The sequence below is a fragment of the Clinocottus analis genome, unplaced genomic scaffold (assembly GCF_023055335.1).
Source record: "Clinocottus analis isolate CAN_PGR_092001 unplaced genomic scaffold, fCliAna1.0.p SCAF_50, whole genome shotgun sequence".
Classification (NCBI taxonomy): Eukaryota; Metazoa; Chordata; class Actinopteri; order Perciformes; family Cottidae; genus Clinocottus; species Clinocottus analis.
In genome coordinates, this window is record NW_027176208.1 from 481,954 (window position 1) to 502,854 (window position 20,901).

Consider the following 20,901-nt stretch of genomic DNA (forward strand, 5'->3'; position numbering starts at 1 on the left):
TGGAGTATGAAAACATGTTTAGAATTAGCTCCACCTTCCTCAGATCAGAATCAGAACCATTCATTCGGTATGCGACACAGATGAGGAGCTTTCTTGGTGGAAGATGCATACATCAGACAGACGAGACAATCAACAACAGTGCAAAAGATATTACATTAAGTAAAAACTGTGACCTCCATCGTTCATATGCGAATGCCTGAGTTGTCTCAGAGGATCATTTTCAGCTTCACGGTCACAATTGATGACTTTTGTTTTGTTTTTTTGCGGTCAGATACAAAGTCACCTACAAGAAGGAGACCGGAGAGTGCAAACTGGAGATCTCCATGACATTTGCCGATGACGCCGGAGAATACTCCGTCTTTGTGAAGAATCCACAGGGAGAGGCTTCGGCCTCCGCCGGCCTGCTGGAGGAAGGTACCGGAGGCGTCCTTTGGTTTCTGTTAGTTTGGTTTCTCTTCAGAAATGAATTGAAGGAGGTCTCACAGTCTGATTCTGTGTCTGTTCACAGAGGAATATGACGCCTACATGAAGCAACAGGACGTGACGTATAAAACCGAAGTGACGACCACGGTGGTGCAGGAGCCCTCCGTGGTGGTGAGTCAGTACCAGCTGGAGCAGAGGACGGGCACGACCCCCATGAGCTTCGTCTCAGACACGGTACCCTCTTTTTCTGTGATATGAACAAGTCTCGGTTCATGTTGAAGGTCAAACGCTCAAACAAACCTTCCTTTCACAGGAACTTCTGATTTCATCATTTGAGGAGAGGATCATCCAGGAGGTTGAGATCCGCATCATGATGATCTCCTACATGCAGCTGGTAACCGAGGACGGAGAGCTGGCGCTGACCGTGGCGGAGCAGGAGGCCGTGCTGCCGGCCTTCACCACGCCCGTCAAAAACTACAGGATCATGGACGGGATGGGCGTCACGTTCCACTGCAAGACGGCTGGAAACCCACTGCCGAAGGTACCGGGGAGAACGGCTCACCAACATATCTTTACTCATCAAGCTGGGCTAAGCTCCAATAGTGCTCACCTTTTTAGTTATTGTTGTTTCATGTTCCTGCTGATCTGATAAAACCAAATAGTGTGACCAAAACACTTGTGTTTAAACTCAAAGTGCTCATCTAAGCGGTACAAATAAAAGTAAAATAAGAATAATGATAGTAAAGAGTTTTGCTCGAGGGGTAATTGCCTTTGTTTCGGTTGCAGAGCCTTTAAAAGATGTCGGTGTCGTTGTACATTTTGCGTGCAGCACTTTCTTAAGATAGTTTTACCAGAGAAAGCTTAAAAACCTGATATCGAGAAGTTCCATTGGTGAATGAAAGGATCTTCTGCGTTCTCCCAGATTGCTTGGTTCAAAGACGGACAGCGCATCAGGCCTGGCGACCGTTACCAGATGGAGGCTCTTCAGGACGGCCGAGCCAGCCTCCGCCTGCCCGTGGTGCTCCCAGAGGACGAGGGCGTGTACACCGCCTTCGCCACCAACATGAAGGGGAACGCCGTCAGCTCGGGGAAGCTCTACGTGGAGCCGTCCGGAGTGGTGACACCTCAGAGATACACACCGCAGCCAGCGATGCAGAGGATCAGGTGAGGATCACATCTCAGTCCGGTGCTGAGTGAAGGCCTTCAGACCTCCTGCTGACGACTCTGCTCCTTCCTCAGATCCACATCTCCTCGCTCTCTGAGCCGCTCACCTGGACGTTCTTCCAGTCGTTCTCCCGGACGTTCTCCGGCCCGCCGACTTGACGAGACGGACGAGGCTCAGCTGGAAAGACTTTACAAGCCTGTTTTTGTCCTGAAACCTACTTCAATTAAATGCTCCGAGGGGCAAACCGCCAGATTCGACCTGAAGGTCGTTGGCAGGCCGATGCCCGATACATACTGGTTCCATAACGGTGAGAGAAACGAGCTTTAGCTAACTCTGGAGACGTGGCTTTACCTGTTGCTTCTGCCACTCAAAACCATTTAATCCTGCTTCCCCCAGGACAACAAGTAATCAACGACTACACCCACAAGATAGTGGTCAAAGAGGACGGTACCCAGTCCCTGATCATCGTCCCAGCCATGCCACAAGACTCTGGAGAGTGGACCGTCGTCGCTCAGAACAGAGCTGGACGGACTTCCGTCTCTGTAACTCTTACAGTTGACGGTACGTTTGATCTGTTGAGATCGCTGCAACGAACGTGATCATTATGGTGCGTTCACCAAGGCTTCCGTTGTTAAATTCTGTCTCTGCATTGTCTTTCACATCCACAGCTCGAGAAAGCCTGACGCGCCCTCAGTTTGTTGAGAAGCTGAAGAACATCACTGTGAAGCAGGGCACTCTGGTCGAACTGGCTGTCAAAGCCATTGGAAACCCCCTGCCTGACATCGTCTGGCTGAAGAACAGTGACATCATCACCCCACACAAGCACCCACAAATCAAGTACGTATCTCCAATATCTATCTATATGTACCAATCCTTTGACATAGGTCTGTGGAACAAGTAGTTTGTGCCTATCAATATATCTAAATCATGTATTCCAGGATTGACGGAACAAAAGGAGAGGCCAAATTCCAGATCCCATCTTCTTCCGGCTCAGACAGCGCCTGGTACACAGCGACAGCCATCAACAGGGCTGGCAGAGACACCACTCGCTGCAGAGTCAACGTTGAGGTGGACTTCACTGCTCCCCACGCAGAGAGGAAGCTCATCATCACCAAAGGAACCTACAAAGCCAAGGAGATCGCCCCTCCCGAGTTGGAGCCCCTTCATCTGCGTTATGGTCAAGAGCAGTGGGAGGAGGGCGACCTTTACGACAAAGAGAAGCAGCAGAAACCTCAGTTCAAGAAGAAGCTGACCTCCATCCGGATGAAGCGTTTCGGTCCAGCTCACTTTGAATGCAGACTGACCCCTATTGGCGACCCCAGCATGGTGGTGGAGTGGCTGCACGACGGCAAACCGCTGGAGGCCGCCAACAGGCTGCGCATGGTCAATGAATTCGGCTACTGCAGTCTCGACTATGAAGCCGCTTATGCCAGAGACAGCGGCGTCGTCACCTGCAGAGCCACGAACAAGTACGGAATCGACCAAACCTCGGCCACCTTGATCGTCAAGGACGAGAAGGGTCTGGTTGAGGAGTCGCAGCTTCCTGAAGGCAGGAAGGGATTGCACAGAATGGACGAGATCGAGCGCATGGCTCACGAGGGAGGACCCTACGGGGTCACCACCGATGACGAGTTTGAAAAGACCAAACCTGAGATTGTCCTCCTTCCCGATCCAGCCAGAGTGCTGGAAGGCAGCATTGCGCGGTTCCGCTGCAGAGTGACCGGCTACCCGCTACCCAAGGTCAACTGGTACCTCAACGGACAACTGATCCGCAAGAGCAAGAGGTACAGACTTCGTTATGACGGTATTTATTACTTGGAGATCGTCGACGTCAAGTCCTATGACTCCGGAGAGGTCCGGCTCGTTGCAGACAATCCTCTCGGTACAACCGAGCATACCGTGAAGCTGGAGATCCAACAGAAGGAGGACTTCAGAACCGTGCTGCGCCGGGCACCAGAACAGAAGGCCGCAGAGGCGCACGACCCCGGCAGAATCGGGTTCGATGTCGTGAAGGTGGACCAACCTGGCGAGTCAATGCAGGACAGGGAGGTGGTCAAGCTGCGTAAGACACAGAGAGTCGTTCACGAGAAAACCTCAGAGGAGTCGGTGGAGCTGAAGAGCAAGTTCAAGCGCAGGACCGAGGAAGGTTTCTACGAGTCCATCTCTGCCATGGAGTCCAAGTCTCGCAAGAGGGACGACTCTTACGAGGATCTGCTGAAGAAAACGAAGGAAGATCTGCTTCATCGCCTGAGAGAGAAGGAAGAAGCTGAGAGGAAGAAGATGGAGGAACAAGGCACGCTCACCATCCCCACCATCAAACCGGAGAGGTTCCAGCTCTCCCCGAGCATGGAAGCACCCAGGATCCTGGAACGCATCACGAGCAAGACGGTCACTCCGCTAGACGAGGTTCGTTTCCGCGTCCGAGTCGTCGGCAGACCGGAACCCGAGTGCCAGTGGTTCAAGAATGGCCTTCTGGTGGAAAAGTCAGACCGCATTTACTGGTACTGGCCTGAGGATCAGGTGTGTGAACTGGTGATCAGAGACGTGACGGCAGAGGACTCTGCCAGCATCATGGTGAAAGCCTCGAATGTGGCCGGGGAGGCGTCCAGCCACGCCTTCCTACTTGTGCAAGGTAAAGACATTTTACAATGCAAATCTCACTGTCTTTGTCCTAATTTTTGTCTGAGTATGAGTATAAGTTCATATTTTCTCTTTGCAGCCAAGACAGCGATCAGCTTTACCCAAGACCTCATGGATGCCAGTGCGAATGAGAAGGACACGATGGTGACCTTCGAGTGTGAGACCAACGAACCTTTCATCAAAGTCAAATGGCTCAAAAACAACATGGAGATCTTCTCCGGAGACAAATACAGGATGCACTCGGACAGAAAGGTCCACTTCCTGTCCGTGCTGGTCATTGAAATGAGGGACGACGCCGAATACTCGTGCGTGATCGTAGACGACGAGAGCATCAAGACGAGCGCTAGGCTCCACGTCGAAGGTAATGTTTCCATCCACAGTTCGGTCCCGTTAGGGTGGATTGACGGATGACCGTTCTCGGTATGGTTCCTTCCCCAGGTGCTGCCCTGGAGCTCATCAAACACATGGAGAACCTGGAGGTGCCGGAGACGTACTCGGGAGAGTTCGAGGTGGAACTGTCTCGTGAGGACGCCGAGGGCAGCTGGTTCTTCGGAGACAAGGAGCTGTCTCCCAGCAGCAAGTACATCATGTCCTCCCGCAGAGGAAGACAGACCCTGTCCATCAGGGACGTCAGGAAGGGCGACCAGGGGAAGTACACCTTCATCTGTGGAGACTTGAAGACCAGCGCCTCGCTGAAGATGAAACGTAAGAACCTTCACAGTATGAAGCGTGTGTTAGTTTTTCTTTTAGTGCTGTTTTCAGGGTTTCTTAAGAGCCATTTATTGATTTTCCGAGTTCCAGCATATAAGAAGCTTTAGCCCACAGAATATGATGGGCAGCCAGAGGAAACTGGGACATCAAAAATCCTTAAAGGTTTTTCTTGATTGCTGCAGAGAAGTTCTGAATAACATTTGGAGACGATTGTTGAACATTTTTAAGCAAAGTTAAAAACGTTGTTTCTATAGCGCCACCATATGGACAAGTAGCATCACACAGCTTCAAAGTGTGAAACCAATCAGATGAAGGCAGATGTTGTGAGTCAGTCAGTGAGTCTCAGTGTTGTTTCTCCACCTTCAGTGCGCCCCGTGACCCTGATGCAGCCCTTGACCGACCTCACGGTCTGTGAGGGCGACATCGCTCAGCTGGAGGTCAGGTTCTCCCAGGAGAACGTTGAGGGAACCTGGATGAAGAACGGCCAGCCGGTCTCGGCCTCGGACCGCGTGCACATCGTCATCGACAAACAGGTCCATAAGCTGCTGGTGGAGAACGTCACCAGAGATGATGCCGCTTCCTACTCGTTCGTGGTTCCCGCCCAAGACATCTCCACCTCGGGCAAACTCAGCATTCAAAGTGAGTCAGAATCTAAGCGACACTCGGCTTCAATAATCCCTCGGACGCGCTGAACCCATGGTTTCTTGTCTTTCCTTCAGCCATTGACATCGTGGTGCCGCTGAAGGACGTGTCCTCCGTTGAGGGCACCAAGGCGGTCCTAGAGGCCAAGATCTCTGCTGCCGACGTCAGCTCGGTCAAATGGTTCCACAACGACAAACTACTGGTGGCCAGCAACAGAATCCAGATGGTGGCAAAGGGATCCAAGCAGCGCATGGTCTTCAACCGGACCTTCGCTTCTGACGAGGGACGCTACAAGCTGGTGGTCGGCAAGGTCGACACCAGCTGCAGCCTGACTGTGGAACGTAAGACGGGCTTCCTGCTTCTTCTGGCCCCGTTTTCAGCTCAGTTCAGAGTCCAGTGTTCTCACCAAGTGTTTTTTTTTATTACAGCGGTGCACATTGTGAAGCACATGGAGGACAAAGTCTGCTCAGAGTCCCAGAACGTCACCTTCAACGTTGAAGTGTCCCACTCGGGCATCGACCCGTTCTGGACTTTCAGGAGCCAGCAGCTCAAACCCGGAGCCAAATACAAGATGGAGTCCAAGGGCAAGGCTCACTCGCTGACGGTCTCTGATGCCATGAAGGACGAGGACGGCCAGTACACGTTCCACGCCGGGGAGAAGACATCCAGCGCCAAGCTCACCGTCTCTGGTACGACTCACACAACCGTTTTTTGTGGTCACATCCTGATCCAGGAAGTGATGACCCTCTTGAACGCGTTCCCCTACAATTCCTCGTCACTCTGATAGATCCAGATGGTTTAGACATTAGCTGCTTGTATAGACTGACGTTGGGATGTGGTTCTTTGTGCCGCCACCAGGTGGAGCCATCACTCGGCCCCTGCAGGACGTGACGGTGGCGGAGTCTCAGACGGCCCAGCTGGAGTGCCAAGTCGCCAACGCCGACGCTGAGGGCAAGTGGCTGAAGGACGGCCAGCACGTGCACTTCAACGACAACGTGGTGAGCGAGGCGAGCGGCGCCGTTAGACGCCTCGTCATCGTCATCACCAGACCGCAGGATGTGGGAGAGTACACCTACCAGGTGGCCACCTCCAAGACCACCGCCAACCTCAAGGTGGAGGGTACGTACGGGTTCACGGTCGTCTTCAGCGTCTGTTTCACGATGGACCGACGTTAAAGATCTGAAAGAGAGGCGGGAATGTTGAGAAACGAGCAAGAGTCCTGATCCAGGAAACAGGATCCTCTTTAAACCCAGTGAGGACGAGGAGAGGAACGTCTCTTCAGACGAGAACTACCCGAGATGGGTAGACAGACAGGTAGACAGACAGGTAGACAGACAGGCAAGTAGAGAGGCAGATAGAAAGATAGACAGGTACCTGACAGACCGGTTACAGGTAGACAAGGAGACAGGCAAATACAGACAGGCAGATTGACAGGCAGCTGCACAGGCAGACAGGCAGACAGACAGACAGACAGGCTGGTAGACAAACAGACAGTACTTCCGACAGAACAGACCTCATGTGACATTGTGTTGCGTCTCCAGCGGTGAAGATCAAGAAGACTCTGAGGAACCAGACGGTGACGGAGACGCAGGAGGCCGTGTTCACGCTGGAACTCACGCACCTGGACGTGAAGGGAGCGCAGTGGATCAAGAACGGCGTGGAGCTGCAGAACAGCAGCAAGTACCACATCACCTCCGACGGCGCCGTGCAGACGCTGAAGGTCAAGGACTGCACCACGCAGGACGAGTCCGTCTACTCCTTCAAGCTGGGGAAGCTGCTGGCCAATGCCAGGCTGAACGTTGAGAGTGAGTCTCACTGGCGTGTCACTGCCGTGTCACTGGCGTGTTCTGGTGCAGCGTCGCAGCCCGTCCAACAGACCCACCGAGGATCTGAACCGTCACTGTTCTTCTCTTTCACAGCCATCAAAATCATCAAGAAGATAAAGGACGTGACGTCGCTGCTGGACGGCACCGCCTCCTTCGAGATGAGCCTGTCGCATGACAACATCCCCGTCAGGTGGATGTTTAAAGGGGCGGAGCTTAAGTCCAGCGACAAGTGCAAGATCCTGTCTGAGCGGAAAGCTCACAAGCTGATCCTGCAGAACGTGGACAGCGGCAGCGCGGGAGAGTACAGCGCCGTGGTGGGACACCTGCAGTGCAGCGGCACGCTCACCGTGGAGGGTACGGCACGCCGTTATATATATATATATATATATATATATATATATATATATATATATATATATATATATAAAAAACATTATAATGAGGCCATGTCACGAGAGGAGGACCATGTCACAACACTCTATTAAGATAACATATGAAGTATGCATAAACACTTTACTTATTCTTGAAAAACAAATCCTATGAATTTTTTGTATAATTTATGTATTATTTTTTTTATTTCTGTCATTTACATTTTGTTTTGAAATGTTTTTGAAAGTAAATATATTAATAATTACAATAAACGTCGTAAATTGTAAAACCTAATTTAAATAATGAAGCAATAATAAGGAGTTTTGTATTTAATCAGTTTTGTGTTTTCTAAATGTTTTTTTTTTCATTTATTTAACATTTGAATTAATTAATAATTTTTTTCTGAATATTACAATTTTGTTCATACACCTAATTGTAGAATCTAAAGAATTATATATTTAGATTTTATTTATTTATGTAATGAAGTTTGTTTCAAACTTTCAGGTTAGTCTTTAAAAACTTATGAGAAGTGATCATAATAATAATGATTAATTATTGATTAATCATTCCATGAACAGAGTTTTTATGTCTCTCCTCTTCAGCCCTGCGAGTCACCAAACCCCTGAAGAGCATCCAGGTGCCAGAGACCCAGGTGGCCACGTTCGAGTGTGAGGTTTCTCACTTCAACGTGCCGTCCACCTGGCTGAGAGACGGCGTGGAGATCGAGATGAGCGAGAAGTTCAGGATCGTGGTTCAGGGAAAACTGCACCAGCTGAAGATCACCAACACCAGCAGGAAGGACTCTGCAGAGTACACCTTCGTCTGCGGGAACGACCGCGTGTCGGCCACGCTCACCGTCAGCCGTAAGCTCGGGGGCACGATGCCAGATCACGTTCATGATTCAAGATCACGTTCATGATCACGATTCTAGATCACGTTCGTGATTCTAGATCAGGATCATGATTCTAGATCGGGATCATGATTCTAGATCACATTCATGATTCTAGATCAAGATCATGATTCTAGATCACGTTCATGATTCTAGATCATGGTTCTAGATCAAGATCATGATTCTAGATCAGGATCATGATTCTAGAGCAGGATCAGATGCTGGTCTCCGGTCTGGGTGTAACGTAGTTCTCCTCTGCAGCCGTCCTCATCACCTCCATGCTAAAGGACCTGAACGCTCAGGAGAGAGACACCATCACCTTCGAGGTGACCGTGAACTACGAGGGCGTGACCTACAAGTGGCTGAAGAACGGCGTGGAGGTGAAGTCGTCTGAAAGGTGCCAGGTCCGCAGCCGGCAGCTCACGCACACGCTCAGCATCCGCAACGTCCACTTCGGGGACGGAGGGGAGTACCAGTTCGTGTCCGGGGGCGCCGCCTCCGCCGCCAACCTGTTCGTGGAAGGTGAGACTCTGGTTCCAGGAAACGGATTGTGAGTGGAGAGACATCAACACAATAAACCTGTTCCTGTTGTTTTCAGCTCGTGTGATTGAGTTCACCAAGAAGATCAAAGACATAAAGATCACAGAGAAGAAGAAGGCCATCTTTGAGTGCGAGATCTCTGAGCCCAACACGCAGGTGATGTGGATGAAGGACGGCCAGGAGCTGGACATGTCCGAGGAGAGGTCAGTCAGAGGTCATTCTCCCTTCGTCCTCCTCTTCCTCATCGGCAGAACTGTGAGCCGTCGTCTGCGTTGTGTTCAGGTACACGGTGACGGCGGAGAAGTACGTTCACCGCCTGATGATCCAAACGGTCCGCATGTCCGACGCCGGCGAGTACTCGGTGGTGGCCGGGTCCAGCGTCTCCAAGGCCCAACTGACCGTGGAGGGCCGCGACGTCCGCATCGCCGAACCCGCCGCGCGGGAGATCACGGTGAGGGGCGGGAACGCCAGAGCGATGTTTCTTCTTGTAGTCAAACTGCTGCCTCTCATTCATTTGTGTCATTCAGACTGTGTATGAACCCTGTTCAGAGTTCTGCATGTTGAGTCACAGCCGGTTCTCCTGCTTCAGGTTCTGGAGAAACACAGAGCGACCTTCGAGTTCGAGGTGAACGAGGACGACGTGGAGGGCCGCTGGCTGAGGAACGGGGTGGAGATCCAGTTCTCGGTGGAGGAGCGCTTCAGTTCCGTCACCATCAGGAAGCTGCACCGCCTCACCATCTCAGAGACCTACCGCAGCGACGCCGGGGAGTACACCTTCATCGCCGGCAAGAACCGCAGCACCATGAACCTGCTCGTCAACAGTGAGTTCAGAGAACCTCCAGGCCACTGGTGGTGATGTCATACTCACCATGCCGTGTGATGACATCATCACGTGAACACTCGTGATGTCATCACGTGAACACTAGTGATGTCATCACATGTCATGGTGAGAATGACGTCACCACTTGTGTTCACGTGATGATGTCATCACATGTCATGGTGAGTATGACGTCACCACTCGTGTTCATATCATCAGGTGAACACTAGTGGTGACGTCATACTCATAATAACATGTTATTATCTTTATTTTATAATGATGCAAACACGTTCTCCTGACCCCACGTTCTACTGGATGTTGGTTCTAACGGTTCTCTGGCCCCTTCAGTCCCGGAGCCTCCTCAGATCCTGCGTCACATGGACCCTCAGGCGGTGGAGGCGGGTAAGCCGGCTCGGTTCTGCGTGCGTGTGAGCGGCGTTCCTGCTCCTCAGGTCAGCTGGTACAAAGACTCCCAGGCGCTGTCCTCCGGCTTCAAGTGCAAGTTCCTCCACGACGGAGACGAGCACTCGCTGCTGCTCATCGAGGTGTTCCCCGAGGACGCCGCCGTCTACAACTGCGAGGCCAAGAACGAGTACGGGACCGCCAGCAGCACCGCCACGCTGCACGTGGAAGGTAGGGGGCGCCGTGCAGCGAGGAGCGACGACCAGCCACAACGCAGGGCCTGTACTGACGCGTGTGTGTGTGCGTGTGTGTGTTGTAGTCTCCGAGGTGGTTTCTCCGGACTCGGCCGCTACCGTCGCTCCTCCCGTGGTCATGACGCCCATCAGCAGCACCTCCGCCCGCGAGGGAGAACCGGCTCGCTTCCAATGCCGCGTCCGAGGAGACGGTGAGAGAACCTGTGTTCTATTCATGGTTCGAGTCTCTGAGGTTCCACTCAGGTTTGAGTGGAACCTCAGAGAAATGTATTTCTCTGAGGTTCCACCCCGGGTTCCCTGCTCTTCGTTGGTCTTCCTCGTGGTGCAGAACCCTGACCTCCTCGTCCTCTCTGTCTCAGATGTGAAGATCCGCTGGTTCCACCAGCAGAAGGAGATCAAGCAGTCGGACTTCTTCCGGATGTCTCAGTTTGACGACAGCTGCCAGCTGGAGGTGTCCCGCGTGTACCCCGAGGACGAGGGCGAGTACCGCTGCGTGGCAACCAACGCTGCCGGGGAGGCGTCCTGCAGCGCCGTGCTCAGCCTGGACGGTGAGGATATTACACATATTCATTCAAGAAATATGAAATATATAAGAAACACAAACCAGAAGTTTGTTCCTTTGATGGAATCAGTGTTTGAGGTTTGGGGTTATACCTGTAACCTCCACTAGAGGGAAGAGGGGTTATACCTGTAACCTCCACTAGAGGGAAGAGGGGTTATACCTGTAACCTCCACTAGAGGGAAGAGGGGTTATACCTGTAACCTCCACTAGAGGGAAGAGGGGTTATACCTGTAACCTCCACTAGAGAGAAGAGGGGTTATACCTGTAACCTCCACTAGAGAGAAGAGGGGTTATACCTGTAACCTCCACTAGAGGGAAGAGGGGTTATACCTGTAACCTCCACTAGAGAGAAGAGGGGTTATACCTGTAACCTCCACTAGAGGGAAGAGGGGTTATACCTGTAACCTCCACTAGAGGGACCAGGGGTTATACCTGTAACCTCCACTAGAGAGAAGAGGGGTTATACCTGTAACCTCCACTAGAGAGAAGAGGGGTTATACCTGTAACCTCCACTAGAGAGAAGAGGGGTTATACCTGTAACCTCCACTAGAGGGAAGAGGGGTTATACCTGTAACCTCCACTAGAGGGAAGAGGGGTTATACCTGTAACCTCCACTAGAGAGAAGAGGGGTTATACCTGTAACCTCCACTAGAGGGAAGAGGGGTTATACCTGTAACCTCCACTAGAGGGAAGAGAGGTTATACCTGTAACCTCCACTAGAGGGACCAGGGGTTATACCTGTAACCTCCACTAGAGAGAAGAGGGGTTATACCTGTAACCTCCACTAGAGGGAAGAGGGGTTATACCTGTAACCTCCACTAGAGGGAAGAGGGGTTATACCTGTAACCTCCACTAGAGGGACCAGGGGTTATACCTGTAACCTCCACTAGAGGGAAGAGGGGTTATACCTGTAACCTCCACTAGAGGGACCAGGGGTTATACCTGTAACCTCCACTAGAGGGAAGAGGGGTTATACCTGTAACCTCCACTAGAGGGACCAGGGGTTATACCTGTAACCTCCACTAGAGGGAAGAGGGGTTATACCTGTAACCTCCACTAGAGGGACCAGGGGTTATACCTGTAACCTCCACTAGAGGGACCAGGGGTTATACCTGTAACCTCCACTAGAGGGACCAGGGGTTATACCTGTAACCTCCACTAGAGGGAAGAGAGGTTATACCTGTAACCTCCACTAGAGGGAAGAGGGGTTATACCTGTAACCTCCACTAGAGGGACCAGGGGTTATACCTGTAACCTCCACTAGTTTGTATATGTGTTATAAAGAAACAAAGGCTGAATATCATGGAAAATATTTGACTTGACTCAAATATTTAAGACACTTTTTAAACTAATTGGTCACATGATTGTGACCAGAAGACTCCACCGAACACAAGAAGCAGCGCTTCCTGTGAGCGAGCGCTTCCTGTGAGCGAGCGCTTCCTGTGGGCGAGCGCTTCCTGTGGGCGAGCGCTTCCTGTGAGCGAGCGCTTCCTGTGAGCGAGCGCTTCCTGTGAAGGAGCGCTTCCTGTGAGCGAGCGCTTCCTGTGAGCGAGCGCTTCCTGTGAGCGAGCGCTTCCTGTGAAGGAGCGCTTCCTGTAGCCAACGTGAAGTGAACCAACATGCTTCCTTTCAGGAGCTGAGCGAGCCGAGTCTCAGAGCCTCGTCTCTGCCGCCGCCTCCACCGGCATCGAGCGCCCGGCCGTCGGTCAGAAGCCTGTGTTCACACAGCCGCTGGCGAGCCTCTCGGTGGCGCGCGGCGAGGTGGCGCGCTTGCACGGCAGCGTCACCGGCTCGCCGAGGCCCGAGATCAGCTGGTTCCATGACCGCCAGCCGGTCCGCGCCACCAAGAACGTGGTGTTCCACTTCGACGAGGCCGCGGGCAGCGCCGTGCTCATCATCGTGGACGCCTACGCCGAGCACGCCGGCGAGTACACCTGCCGGGCCGCCAACGCCGCCGGGGAGGCCGCCTGCTCGGCCACGCTCACCGTGACCAACGAAGAAGAAGGAGGTGGAGTAGAAGAAGAAGGTAACGACCGGATCTCTCAGCTGCAGCCAGAAGCCCCTCAACCTGCACTCAAAAAACAGATTAATCCTTCGTCCTCCGGTTCCTCCTCACCTTCCTCCTCATCTTCCTCCTCACGTTTATCCTTGTCATCCTCCTCGTGTTCCTCAACAGGAAGCAGTCGGTTTAAACGACTCGCTGCTCCTCGTTATCTTGCATTCGCTCTCTTTCGGGACGATCCAACCTCAAGATGAACTAACCTCACGCAGAGAGACCTTCTCCACCTTCTCCTCCTCTCACATATACCATCCTCACCTCCTCACCTTCTCTCCTCCGGCAGGAAACTCTTCCTCTTCTTGCGTCTGATTCTCGTGTTAAATACTGTTTCACTTTGTTTCTTTTCTCACTTCTGGGACTCAAATCTATTTTCCTTGTTCACTCAGTTCCCTTCATGGAAACACAGAGCAGTAACTGAAGAAGAGAGAGAACCTCTTCTTCCTCTCCTCTTCCTCATGACTCATGTGTTCCTCTCCTCTTCCTCAGTGACTCATGTGAGGCAGCACATTGAAGCCCGGATCGAGCAGGAAGTGAAAGGTAAGGTGGCGTCTGAAATGAAAAGGGACAGTTTCATAATTATCTGCTTTGCTTGATCGATGTTTCCCTTTGAAAGTCGTCTGTCAGCAGAAACTCTGATCCAACGTTGAGTTTTGAAGGTGTTTTTCATGTGTAGAGAGCATGTCTGGTTGGGTTGTAGTTGTCCTGTACCAGCAGACTGCTTTCAGAGAGAGCTCTCCCTGTAGGTGACCTCTCCCCAGCAGCATGCCCTGTGAATGTGTCTCTACAAGGTTCCTGCTGGGTTTTCTTCTTCTCTGGTTCTGATCAAATTTCATGGTTTCCCCCAAGCAACAACTGGTTTATTTCATGTTTTGACACCTGCGGTTTGCATCCAGAAAGTAGATTTTGTCTCTTGGCATGAAGGTTCTCCTGATCTCTTTCCCCAGAAGAGGATACGTATCTTTTAAAGCTTCCACATTTAAAAGATATGGAGGTTCGCTGCATCTGGAACTGACACCTGATTCCTCCTGCGATATATCTCTTAGCCTGGCTTGCAGATAGTGGGATGTGATTCCTGTGGTTTGCACTAAATAACACCAGTAAACTATATTAGTTCGAATAAACGCCTTCTCACCCAATTTTACAGCTTCATTTGTTTAAATTTTGGAAAATCCGACATACTTACTTCCTCTTAAGTTTAAGGATTAGAAAGGGCGTTTATTCTCCTGTCTGCAAGTCAGGTAAGGAATATCAAAGTATGAAGCAATTATCAAAAGTAGAACCAGTGAATGCTAGCAGCCCATCTTGAAAACATTTTGCTTTTTTAATGATAATAAAATAATTTATGTTTTGAAGAAATTTCCACAGAAGAAGGATCAAAACTTCCTGCAGGTTTCAAATAAAAAGAATCAAGTCTTGCGTTTATTCGAACAAATATGGTGAGTGAAATTATTTCTTATGGCATTGTGACTCCCAGCATGCATTTAATATTTCCATTAATGATTCATTCAAATCCTTTTCCTCTCTGCTGGACTGCTAGAGGCTGACGCTTCTCTGTTTCTGTCCTCAGAGCTGTTTTACCACGACGGCAAAGACGGACCGCCGGCCAGCAGCACGGAGCTCTCCGGCGCTCGGCAGCTGAGAGGAGCTTTCTCCGACACAGAGGACTTCCTGGACCACGGCCTGGTGTCGGCCAACCGCTGCTCCAGCAGAACCTCCTCCATCAGCTCGTGGACGGAGAACATCAAACCTTCGTTCACCAAGAAACTTAAGTTCCAGTCGGTCCTGGAAGGAGAGCCAGTAGAAATTAAGTGTAAACTGGTTGCATGTCCTCCACCAACTATCCTTTGGTTTCATAATAATAAATCTGTTCCTAGAGATCGTAGACGTAGAATCTCTACTGACAGCAGGATGCACCTGCACTCCACCTGTCTGCTCATCGATAGTGTCAGAGAGAAGGACTCGGGCAGTTATAAGGTAATGGCGATTAACTCGGAGGGTTCTGCAGAGTCCACGGCATCGCTTCTGGTTTCACTGAGGGAAGAGCAGTCTGCTAACTACCTGGGCTTCGCGAGGCGCTCCGCCAAAGCCCATGAGAGCAGAGACACCATGGCCGAGCAGAGGACCGAGAGGAAGTTCAGGGTGGAGCTCAGGTGTGTTGGCTCACCGTTTGACAAGATGTCCAAAGTCCATCAGGGGCGATCTCGGTCCAAGAGCTCTCTGGTGCGCACCGTGTACTTCAGGTCCGGGTCCCATGCCAAAGAGAAAGAAGTAGGGAAAGAGTCTAAATGCTTGGAGACGGCCTCCGAGCGCGCCCCGTCCCCTCCGCCCATGTTTGACCGGTCTGAGCGCTTCAACGACCGGTTCAGTGACATTTACTGCGACCGGCGCACCGGCGGCAGGTTCAGTGACAAGTTTAGTGACCGCTGCAGTGACCGATACAGCGAGAGATTCAGTGACACCGAGAGCCTTCACAGCGAGGTGAGACTCAAACTCACCACGCTCCAAAAGGCCGTCAAGCAGAAGAAGAGGCTTTCTATTTCCACCATGTCGTCTTCTGAGTTTGAGTCAGAATCGGTCGCCAGCGAGTCGAGCTACGCAGATTACGTAGACAGGCTCAGGGTCAAGCCGGCCTCTCTGCCCGACGTCCAGCAGTTTAACCGGCCCTTTGATTTGGGGGAGGCAGAGTTTCAAGGTAAGAGGTCTCACAGGGATCCCTCTCGGCCTCGAACGAGGCATTCGTTTGAGCCTCAGTCCAGAACCAGAGCCATTCAGATCATGAGAGGGGAGTTGGTTGACACGCTGGTGCTGGAGACAGAAAGGAAAGCTGGGGGGAAATATTCAGAGACACCGGAGGATCAAAAGGTTGAGAGTTTTGTTGAATCTCGGGCAGATGGGCGATTCAAGCATCCGGTAAGTGAATGTCACAGTGTGGCCGCCGACAAAACGCTGGAGGCTACAGAGGTTGAGCTGCGTCACCCCGAAGTCTCGTACTCTGAAACACTCGCATACCCAAAAACTACAACGTGCACTGAAAGCAGAGAATCGGCTGGAGAGGGGCCTTCTGAAGAGGTGTTGCTTACAGAGTCAGCCGGGCCGAAGGCGGTCACATCTATCAGGAAGAAGTTCCTCAGTGAAGCGGTAACAGCAGAAGACAAAGCGACAACAGAAGCAGCTGATCCGTATAAAGAGGAGGCTGCAGGAGAGTCTCTGAGGGCTCAGTATGAGAAGAGTCTGGACGCTGAACGCATGCAGTGTGAAGAGAAACTCCTCGCCCTGCGCATCAGGAAATGGCAGCAAGGGAGTCGGATGTCAGAAGAAGAGACGTTTCACCCTGAAACTGATCTGCAAACAGAGACGCAGTACATGGAGACCGCGGGGAACATCTATCCCCAGCAGGAAGTGATGCAGAAAACAGCAACTGTTGAAACAGAGTCGGCATCTTTTGCTCCATCACCCAGAATGAAGCCACAGTTGGTATATCCTGCAGAGGCAACTATGTCAACACCAAAATCACCAAAAGTGAAAGCCAGAGGAGAAGAAGTAGAAGTGGAAGTATCTGCCTCCTTGCTTACAAAGTCAACCACAGTGGAAGACACATCAGGGGAAATGGAGGGCGAGGCAGCACTCATGCCGGTGCAGAAATGCCCCAGGATAAAAGCTCGAGTAGCAAAAGTGGAAGCCGAGTTGTCTCTTAAATCCATAGAAGCCAAAGCAGAGCAGAAACTAAAAGAGTTCCCCAGACCAAGGCAAGTCAAGTCTAACAAAGAGAGGTTCCTGAGTGAAGCTGCGCCAACAGAAGCAACTGATCCGTATGAAGAGGAGGCGGCAGGGGAGTCTCTGAGGGCTCAGTACGAGAAGAGTCTGGACGCTGAACGGTTGCAGTGTGAAGAGAAACTCCTCGCCCTGCGCGTCAGGAAATGGCAGCACGGGATGCGAATGTCAGAGGAGGAGAATCCTCACCCTGAAACCGGTCCGCCCACGCCGGCAGAGCCTCGGCACATGGAGGCTGAGGGACGCATTTACAGCCAGCAGGAGGTGGTGGAGAAAAGGGCAACTGAGGACAAGGGTACCACGCCAACAGTAAAGGCACACAAAGTGAAAGATAGAGAACAGGATGGAACCGCCGCCCCCTTGCCCAAGCCCAGAGTGAAAGCCAGACCCAAAGTAGAATTGGAAACGTGCATGCAGGCGCCAGCATCGCAACTAAAATCCAGAGCACAAGAAGTGGAAGCTGAGTTGTCGCCTAGAACGAAAGCCGGTGCAGAGAAGATGTTGTTTGAAAAGACAACAGAAGAGCGTGAGCTCCAGCTGTCAAGAGAGAATATCTCAGAGTTGAAAAATGAAAGTGAGAAGTTTGTCAGTGAAGAGGAGGCCTTGACTCAGCGGATAATGAAATGGCAAGAGAATGTTCTGTTGGAGCAAGAGCAAGCTGTGAAGACAGAGTCCGACTGGGTGGAGGGTTACTCAAAGATTCAGGCAGAGAGGACCACTGAGGCCGGAGGAAATGTTGCAGATTTGTCTGCATTGGAATCTATTCCACATCCTGTAGTGGTCCGCAGCAAGAAGAGCTCCCCGGCAACAACTGCCAAAGAGAAGTTCCTTTCAAGCCAGTCTGATCCTGTTGGTTTTCAGGACCAGCTGCTTGATAACGAGGGCGATCTGCCGACAGAGGGCCGTGAAACGAGGCTGCAGAGGGACAGTGAGTACTTTGTCAGCGAGGAGGAAGCGCTGGCTCAGCGCATTCTGAAATGGCAACAAGACGTGGTCGAACAAGAGGAAGTCGCTGAACTGGAATCCGAGTGGGCTTTGGACAGTCAATGCAAACCGCCCGGCACCGGGTTGCTGTTTGAGTCTCATATTCCTGACAGGGAACCCCACCATGTTTATCACGAACCCCAACACAGCGACCTCCCTCCTCCACGAGCAACTCTTGCTGGTGGAGCCTTGCCAACACAACAACCTCAACAGGCCGCTGGCTACGAGTCGCCTCCTCGCGAATCTTCTCCTTCAAATGCTGGTTCAACACGTGTTGGCGTGCCTTCCAAAAGCTCTAAAAACAATTTAAAATCTATTCCTGCAAAAGACGGATCGGGTCGCGAAGCTTTACCAAGTCGGGGATACTCTCCAACCCAACACACTCGTGTTCCTGTTGAGGGATATGGACTCGCTTCATCCTGGGATGAGAGCCATCGTAAGTCTTCCAGAGAGTTTTCCTCAGTGAAGAGTCCACTGGAAAACCTGGGAGAGCCCGAGAGGAGGCGAAGCAGAGAGGAATACGCAATGACTGTAGATGAATCCAGCAGCCAGCGCTTCCAGTCAGAGCTCCGAGAGCAGAGAAAGCAGATGGGAACCACCAGGGAGAGCAGTGAATGGAGTCAACAGAAAGATTTTGGAGGTGCCAGATCAGAGGAAGGAAGTAGAAAATCATTCAGCCCAAAGTGGAGTGGTGAAATGAGTGCAGAAAGCTTTGAACTCGGAGCGATAAAGAAGGAGGAGAGGAGAGTCCCAGAGGAGTCAAATCTGAAAGAGGGAGTTTCCCAAACTCAAGAGTTGAAGTGGATGAAAGAAGTGGATACCGGAGGATCCCGTCCAGTATTTGTGAAAGAAATGTCTTCAGTTAGAGTAAAAATTGGTGAGATGTCTGAGTTTAACTGCCAATTCCAGGGTGACCCTCTGCCCACAGTGACCTGGCTCAAGGATGGCCACCCGCTAGCCCACAACCCCGACTATGAGATTGTGAACAAATCCAACAAATCAAAGCTCACGGTCTTCTATCCAACAACCGACCACGAGGGGACTTATGACTGCGTCATAACCAACAAACATGGCAAGTCCATCTGCAGCAGCACTCTTGAAATATCTGGCAAAAAGGTGCTGAGGGCGTTCGGCTCCCCACAGAAGGTGGTTGTTAGAGCGGATCAAGAGGAAGGAGAAGAACACCTGCAGCGTACGGTTGAAGTTGAACAAAAGGCCGTCACAGATTCAGCCAAGGCAACGCTACAGGTGCCTCAGGCGGTGATCTACAGACATCGCTGCTCAGATGAATCTTTTAACTCTTCAGCTGTAGAGATCAGAATCACCGCCGCCACCCCTCTCCCTGAGACGAGAGAGGAGGTCTGTGAGGACAAACCTCAGACTTTTATGGAGAAAACCTCAGATGTACCAAGCGACGACGGAGCCTCTCAGACCGTCAAACACAAATTTACCTTTTCCTTTGATGTGGCTGGTGAAGCTCCTCACGTGGTCAGCGAATTAGAGAATACCTTCTGCTCTGAGGGCCACACTGCTGTGTTGGAGTGTGTCATCACAGGTGAACCTGCCCCAGAGGTCACATGGTACTGTGACGACGTTTGTCTCGAAATTGCGGCTGGAAAATACAAAGTTGAGGTCGACGATAAAGTGCACAGGCTGTATATCAGCAGTTTTACACACGCTGATCCTGGAGTGTACAAATGTGTCGCTAGAAATAAAGCAGGAGAGGCTACAAGCATTTCTGATGTGTTGTTTAAAGGTGCAGAGCCTTTGCAATTCTCAGAAGGGGGTGCTTTTGCTCCGTCTGGGAGAGTGAGGCGGTCTCCCGTTGGCTTGACTGACGTTCAGAAACCTGACGTGTTCCACAAAGCTGCCGTCACTCACACTGACGATGGTGTTGTTCCGTCTAAAGATAAAAGCCTGATTTCACAAGCGCCATCGGAGGTGACCAAAGCCCCAAAGGCCAGACCTTGTGTATCGAGAGAGCCGCCTACCGTGTCGGGCTGTGGTCTGCCGGCTTCTGCCAGTGTGATCAAGGTTTCTCAGATCAAACAAGCTTTTGAATTGGACTCACCAGTCGCGTCTCTGACTTCCCCCTCTCCAGAGGAGCATGGAAAGGAAACTCTCTTCCCGGCAGAGTATATCCCTGTGGTGGCCATTTCCCCTGACCAGCAGGAACGAGGACTTGAACCTTACACCGTGCATGCAGTGGTTGACGACAGACTTGTCACGGTTCGGACTGCAAATCCAGGTTCTCCCAAAGCTGCTGCTTGTAGAGCCGAACCAGCCGAACCAGATTTCACTCAAACTATTCCTGCTTCTGGAACATCAGTTTCCTCCCAGACTCCTGTAGCATCCAAACTTATCTCTGGCCAGACGTCCCAAACTGCCTCCTCTCAGGAGGGAGACCGCAAGATCTTAGAGATATCTGGTGACCTTGAAGAAAAAGAAGCAATTTTTGCAGAAAGTCATGGAGTTATTAAACAGTTTGTGGAGGAAGTGCAGGAGTCTCCGCACCTGGTCAGGCCTAAAGCACAGAAACCAGCTCTTGTTCAACACATGGAGGCGTGGGAAATGGAGATGGTGAAGGAGGACACTGTGCACACGTTTGATAGGACGAGCAGCTTCATTCCGTTCCAGTCTGAAAAGGTTCCTGCAGTAAAACGTTCTGTTAGAACTTCAGCTCCGGCCGAAGAAGCCGTCAAGCCAAAAACTCTTTCTGCACCTCTCAAACCAAAGAGACAAAGTGCAGCTGGAGGGTCTTCCTCTCTTCACAAAGAGGCTGGATTAGTCAGTATGGTACTGGAAGGGGACGAACCCTCTTTAGACAGTGGTGTCTTCCTGAGTGTG

The 20,901-nt window shown here is 51.5% G+C and overlaps 1 protein-coding gene across 15 annotated transcripts in view; it reads left to right on the top strand.

Annotated features, from left to right (window-relative positions):
- Nucleotides 1–20,901, top strand: part of ttn.2 (titin, tandem duplicate 2) — a 186,723-nt gene that overhangs the window by 12,175 nt on the left and 153,647 nt on the right. For all 15 annotated transcript variants that reach the window (XM_068601489.1, XM_068601493.1, XM_068601496.1 and 12 more), the window contains exons 13-37: nt 272–414; nt 509–657; nt 737–964; nt 1,346–1,587; nt 1,663–1,895; nt 1,985–2,149; nt 2,257–2,425; nt 2,527–4,220; nt 4,308–4,589; nt 4,667–4,933; nt 5,306–5,578; nt 5,659–5,922; nt 6,010–6,270; nt 6,440–6,700; nt 7,123–7,386; nt 7,501–7,761; nt 8,379–8,639; nt 8,927–9,187; nt 9,264–9,408; nt 9,488–9,656; nt 9,795–10,026; nt 10,371–10,655; nt 10,744–10,869; nt 11,038–11,226; nt 13,786–13,836. In XM_068601489.1, coding sequence (XP_068457590.1) covers nt 272–414; nt 509–657; nt 737–964; nt 1,346–1,587; nt 1,663–1,895; nt 1,985–2,149; nt 2,257–2,425; nt 2,527–4,220; nt 4,308–4,589; nt 4,667–4,933; nt 5,306–5,578; nt 5,659–5,922; nt 6,010–6,270; nt 6,440–6,700; nt 7,123–7,386; nt 7,501–7,761; nt 8,379–8,639; nt 8,927–9,187; nt 9,264–9,408; nt 9,488–9,656; nt 9,795–10,026; nt 10,371–10,655; nt 10,744–10,869; nt 11,038–11,226; nt 13,786–13,836 — 6,875 coding nt within the window. The remainder of the gene's footprint in view (nt 1–271; nt 415–508; nt 658–736; nt 965–1,345; nt 1,588–1,662; nt 1,896–1,984; nt 2,150–2,256; nt 2,426–2,526; nt 4,221–4,307; nt 4,590–4,666; nt 4,934–5,305; nt 5,579–5,658; nt 5,923–6,009; nt 6,271–6,439; nt 6,701–7,122; nt 7,387–7,500; nt 7,762–8,378; nt 8,640–8,926; nt 9,188–9,263; nt 9,409–9,487; nt 9,657–9,794; nt 10,027–10,370; nt 10,656–10,743; nt 10,870–11,037; nt 11,227–13,785; nt 13,837–20,901) is intronic.